At 43.3% G+C, this 5,600-nt stretch overlaps 1 protein-coding gene across 1 annotated transcript; it reads right to left on the bottom strand.

Moving 5' to 3' along the window:
• Nucleotides 1-283: 283 nt before the first annotated feature.
• LOC311036572 (uncharacterized protein) lies at nt 284-4,875 on the bottom strand (the record flags this gene model as incomplete). The annotated part of the gene is made up of 6 exons (XM_084045339.1): nt 4,673-4,875; nt 2,960-4,029; nt 2,747-2,838; nt 2,298-2,477; nt 1,813-1,937; nt 284-370 (listed from the first exon to the last, which is right to left on the bottom strand). The coding sequence occupies exons 1-6, from the start codon at nt 4,754-4,756 to the stop codon at nt 284-286; spliced, it is 1,638 nt and encodes a 545-aa protein (XP_083901465.1). The 5' UTR covers nt 4,757-4,875.
• Nucleotides 4,876-5,600: the final 725 nt, after the last annotated feature.

Raw genomic sequence — 5,600 nt, 5'->3', positions numbered from 1 at the left:
GAACTTTCTGAATTGAGGTAGAACTGTCCATCAACATAAGTTCCTTTGTGTAGTGTCTTGTCCCTGAGTTGAGTGGTGATTAATGTCAGCTCTAAGTATACTTTAATCATCTCAGCCGGTCTAAAACATATTAATGAGCAGATTCTGATCAACCGCTGTCTGTCTCACACAGACACACACATTCCCTTAACGCTATAGGACTACCAAAATCTTTTGTTTAGCTTGAGCAGAAGCTGGTTCTCAAAGTTCTTTGACCCAATGCGTGCTCTTTTCGGGCGGAAAATCAGTCCTGCTGTGCTAAAAAGCCTCTCGCAGGCAGCTGAGGCAGGTAATGGTGTGTTGAGCTTGACAGCGGTTTCACACTATGGTCCTGGGTGCGCACTCGAGACCGCTTGGAAGGTTTCGCGCTAGTGTGAATGTTGCGCATCGTTCCCCGAAACGGATCGCCGTTCCGTACCCGAAACCACCTCGGGAGGTAGTCTCGGGTGCGATTCTTGCGTCCTCGGGGACGGTACACTGCAATGTGAAAGCATGCGTATCGTTTGACGGAAGTGGCCCGCTATTTGTAAAAGGTGACGGTATATAAACTCGACAAAAACAGTCAACAAAAACACGTCGCAGATCAATCCACAGGGGTTCAACCATGGCCGGATCCCGCGGGTTAATTTCATCATTAAATTATAAAATGAACCCGCGGGATGATGAAAGATTTAGTATCATCCCGCGGGTTAATTTTATCATTAAATGACCAAATGAACCCGCGGGATGATGCGCTAAAACCCGCAATATTTATATATAAAACTTATTTATTTATTTATATAAAAAATTACATACAGAAATAGAAGGAGAGCGCGAGATAGAAAGAGAGGCCGTGTCATGGCCATATAATGACAGCAACAATATATATATATATATATATATAATAGTATATCTTGTGGATATCTTGTGGAGTTTCAACAACTATGCATCCCAGAAATATATAGCTTGTAAGGCTTTGTAATTTGAAATTTGTAAGTAAATATGGTAACTCATTTAGATCTAGGCCTACGTAGGTTTATGGTTTCCCATGGACTATAGCCGTTTCACTCATGATGCAATTTCTCTTTCATAACAGATACATACATGTGCCAGATAATCCCCACACAAAGAGAGTAAAAAAAGAAAAGATGTTACTTTATTTAGTAAGACATGAGAAACAGTACATGGAAGTACAATTCACAATACAAGGTTTCAGTCATTCAGTCCGACTTCACTGTATAGGCTAGTTGCCTTTTCATAAATGATATATTTTTGTACTTAAGCTGTCGTGAAAGTTTATAATATTTAGAGAAATGTAAGGTTTCAAATACAAAAGTAGTAGTTGTTGTGAAGGTTAGCAAACTGGACATTTAGACTGAATGTTTCCTGTATCCTCATCTTGCGCGTTGTGTTTCACCAGGTTTTATTTGTGTTGTTTCTCATAAGCGTGCATCCGTTGTCTGTCAACAACACGCGCGCCAACAACACAGCAGTCTGTGCCTTGACTTCTGTGCGCTCAGTGCGCTCCTGACTCTCTCCCCAGCGGCAACCCTATATTTATGCGCGACCAGCACAAACATTGTCGCATAGTTGATGACGTCTGTGTCCACTGGCGAAGCACTATGTGCATGCCGCCACCTATAGGATCGGGGGTATATATGCAAGTGTTCTCGGGCGCGTTAGAGCCTTGGCCAGTGTGAATGCGGGCCAGCCAAGCGCACTCGGAAACGGAGCGGTCTGGAGTGCGCACGCGGAACCATAGTGAGAAACCGCCCTGAGAGACAAGTGACACACTGATGGGAACGATTTGAGGGCGCCCATGGTAACAGCTGGGCCGGCCAGGTAGGACTCAAGCTGCTTGGTGTTTTCAGTCGTGTTACCCTGCTTGATGGTGGAAAAGAAGTCATCCTCGTCGAAGACTGGGACGTGTTGTCATCTGAATGCACTGTGGGTTGATTCTTCAAATGGCTTTTGATGTAGTCAAGGCCTATGGAATTACAAAACCAAAGGATTTAAACACTTGCCCAATAAACACTGTTGCAAAACATTTTAGCATTAAAATATTGTCTAAATCCATGATCTACTTTTTTAATCTAGGTATTACTACTTATTTTTAATACACTACACATGAGGATTAGTAAAGGGTTGTCATTTTGTTTTCACAAGTAAACGTGACTTATATTGCAAGAAAAGAAAAATTGCTCAGTACATTATGGATACTGTAAATGACAAAATGTCCTTATTATAATATCAATACACAAAACGTAATTTGCACTTACCAAGTTTTAGGATGCCTTCATCGCGTGTCCAGCATGTCTTGAACTTGGGGACAAGAATGGCTGCAGCAATTAGCTCTGGATCACCAAGCATCTGTCCAAAACGCCTTTCCAGTCCTGACTGAAGAGCATCCACCAAAGGCCCACAGTACTTGGAGGAGATGCGGAGCTGCTGGAGCCAGCCTTGATGGAATATTTTATAAGAAAGAAATGCAAACATCACAGTCAAACACTTAGTCTAAAGGATAACAAAAAAAAAGTCCAGTGGACTTGTTTACATTGAGGTCCTATATATATTATATATATAATTCATCAACATAGCATAAAAATAACACAAATACAATATAAAACACTATATGTACGGAGTAGAGAAAGGGGTAAAAAAAAGGGGGGGTAGTGTAACATTACCTTGAGTAGTGTTATTGTAGGTAGAAGCCATCCCATATGCACACTTTCCTCTCCCTGGAGAACATCAACGGCCTTTGCAACTGGGCACATGGTCTTGGCATATTCCCTGAGAAACGCGACCTCAGCAGGAGTCAACCTGTCAAACAAACAAACATCTAGAAAGTAGGAATCTTGTAAACGGTAAATAAGACACGAATTGATGACTACCATCAACTCATGCAGTCAATCAGTTTAAAAACAGAGTGGTATAGACTCACATGGGAATTTTTAGTGCACTGCACACAGCTGTAAGGGCACCTTCGCCTTCTTCTCTCAGGATCCTTACGATCCTCTCCACAGCGTAGAAAAGAGAATTCCATCTCGTCTCAATTGGCCTCACTAGCTGCATTTTGCATTTCTTTTGGATGATCTCGGCAGCTGTGGTGGATCTACTGCTCTTGTTCCAGAGACCCTGGCATTTTGCAAACGCTGAGCGAGAGAGCTTCTTATAGACTGCATTACCATTTGCTTCTGAGAGATCAACTGTTGCCACCAGGTTTAGAAGGTGGCAGGCACAGCGGTGGTGCTTTGGCAGTTGATATTCCAGGCCATCATCTTCATCTAACAGACTTCCAGCTTCAACAAACTCAACAGGTTCACCCTCACCCTCTTCCTCTTCCTCTTCACTGCCCTCTCCTCCGGTTTGACTTGCCCTTGCCCCCTGGAGTGGTTGCTCTGTGTTATTGTTTTCATCATTACCATACACTCGAAAAGCTTTAATAAAATTGGAGCCATTATCAGTTGTTGTGCGTACTAGCTTTTCACGGATGTTGTACTCTGTATGTATGTCAGTCAGGGCACCAGCTAGTACAGCAAAGGTATGAGAACCTTCTAGTTGTTTGCATGCAAGAGCAGCAGAGCATCTCTTCATAGTCTCAGGCTCTATCCAATGGGCTGTGACACCGATGAATCCCCGTCTGTGTGCTGTCCAGCAATCTGTAGTGGTGGCGATGAACTCAACCTTACTCATGGCAGCCTTTAGATTATTCTTCATTTCTTCTGTTGCCTTCTCAATTTTGTTTTTCGCTGTACCGCGACACATGACAACGATCCCTGGTTGCAGGTGATGCACAAGATCTTTAAAACCCTGCTGTTCGACAACACTGAGAGGTTGCAGGCCGTGAATAACAAAGTTAATGATAGCACCATCTACACTTTTCTGTGACACTCTCTTGGTATCCCACAGTTTAAGCTGCTTGGCAGAAGGAGCAGATGGACCTTCCTCTGAAGATTTCCTTTTGTCATTAGTGAGCTTAATGTATTTATCCAGGTGAATCCGGTGCTTTCTCTAGAAGTGACAAAAAAATAACATTAGTTAACCTACTTTCCCAGGTAACACTAATGCTATCAAACAAAGAACATGTTCCAATAACATAGCTAAAAAAAAATAAAAAATAAAAACAAAAACTAAATTAGCCCAACAAGGACTCCCCCATACTGAGAGATGAAACAGGCCTCCCCCACTACACTGCATACAATAGTGTTCCAAATTAAACTTTTTCATAGATTTCAGATATAGCTTCATTGACTATCATCATAGTTGTGTTAATTCAGGTTGTGTGTTCATTTCAGACATTTCACCACTTAAACCCTCAATTAGTACTTGATTCCCCCCCCCCCCCCAACACACACCACTTTGCCAAAAATAGCTGATTGATAAGCATTGTGAGCTTGTAGATCTGCTATTTTAGTTAATGTTCCCCTCAGAATAGGGATGCTAGGGTTCAAGTGGTTAATGTAAAAAACAAAATCATATCACACAAAGATTTTGGCGGACCCCCTGTAGTAGCTCTGAAGACCCCTAGGGCTCCTGGACCCCCTGTTGAAGCTTTGAGGACCCCCTAGGGCTCCCTGACCCCTGTAGAAGCTGATACAGCATGGAATGCTAAGCTAACGTAACGTTAATGGTTTGGTTTGGCGCTGTTACTTACCTCTATGTGTTTTTTCAGGTTTGAAGGAGAATTCTTGTAAGCCAGAAGCTCTTTGACTTTAGGTTTGCACAGGACACAGTTCATTCGCTAAGAACGTTTCTTTGAGCCGACAATGGTAAACATGTCCCGTAAATACGGCCATGGGTGGGCAATGGGCATGGCTGGTTGTGGTTCATCGTCGTCTGATTCGTCTGGCTCGTCCTGCGTCGTGTCTGCAGTGTTGGCCGTTTCAATGTCACTTTCCTCCTCAGTGTCGCTCATTTTTCTGCCTGGTTCGGTTCCGCAGTCCTCCAGACCTCTCGCTCGTGAAAACAACAACACAGCCGGCGGGTTGAGATACGCGTGTGTGTGTGTGGTGGTGGTCTGTGTTTCCGGGTTTATAGCCAATGAAATGTATTAACATCGTGAGAGGGCCAATCACAAGCTGGGATGTAGGGACCACGAGTAACGCTTCATACGATTGGCGGAGACTGGAACCATCTACGGGAGCTCTTTTTTTTATTATCTAAAAAGAGATTCCTTGGTCTAATATTATTTTAATCGGTGTCATGCATTAAAATAAAAGTAACGAGCCTATTTTGAAAAAGTACTCAGTAGAAAGTACTAGTACTTGTGTTAAAATGTAACGGATAAAAGTAAAAAGTAGTCCGAAAAATAAGTACTCAGTAAAGTACAGATACTCGAAAAAAGTACTTCATTACAGTAACGAAGTACTTGTACTTCGTTACTTCCCATCTCTGCCTAAGTTGGACAGCAAATGGATTGGGCCCTGCTATGTAGTCGAGAGAGTGGGGGAGGTGGTGTATCGCGTGAAGCTGGCTCCTAGGGGTCGCACGGTGGTCCTGCACCGTGACAGGATGGCTCCATATCGGGGGACTCAGCAGCCAGCCTTTCCAGTGACTCCCACCAGAGCGCGGGTCAGGTCGCC

The sequence above is a fragment of the Gymnoscopelus microlampas genome (assembly GCF_963454915.1).
Source record: "Gymnoscopelus microlampas genome assembly, chromosome: 2".
Classification (NCBI taxonomy): Eukaryota; Metazoa; Chordata; class Actinopteri; order Myctophiformes; family Myctophidae; genus Gymnoscopelus; species Gymnoscopelus microlampas.
The sequence above is the reverse complement of the archived record's forward strand: the minus strand, read 5'-3'. Positions and strand labels throughout refer to the sequence as shown.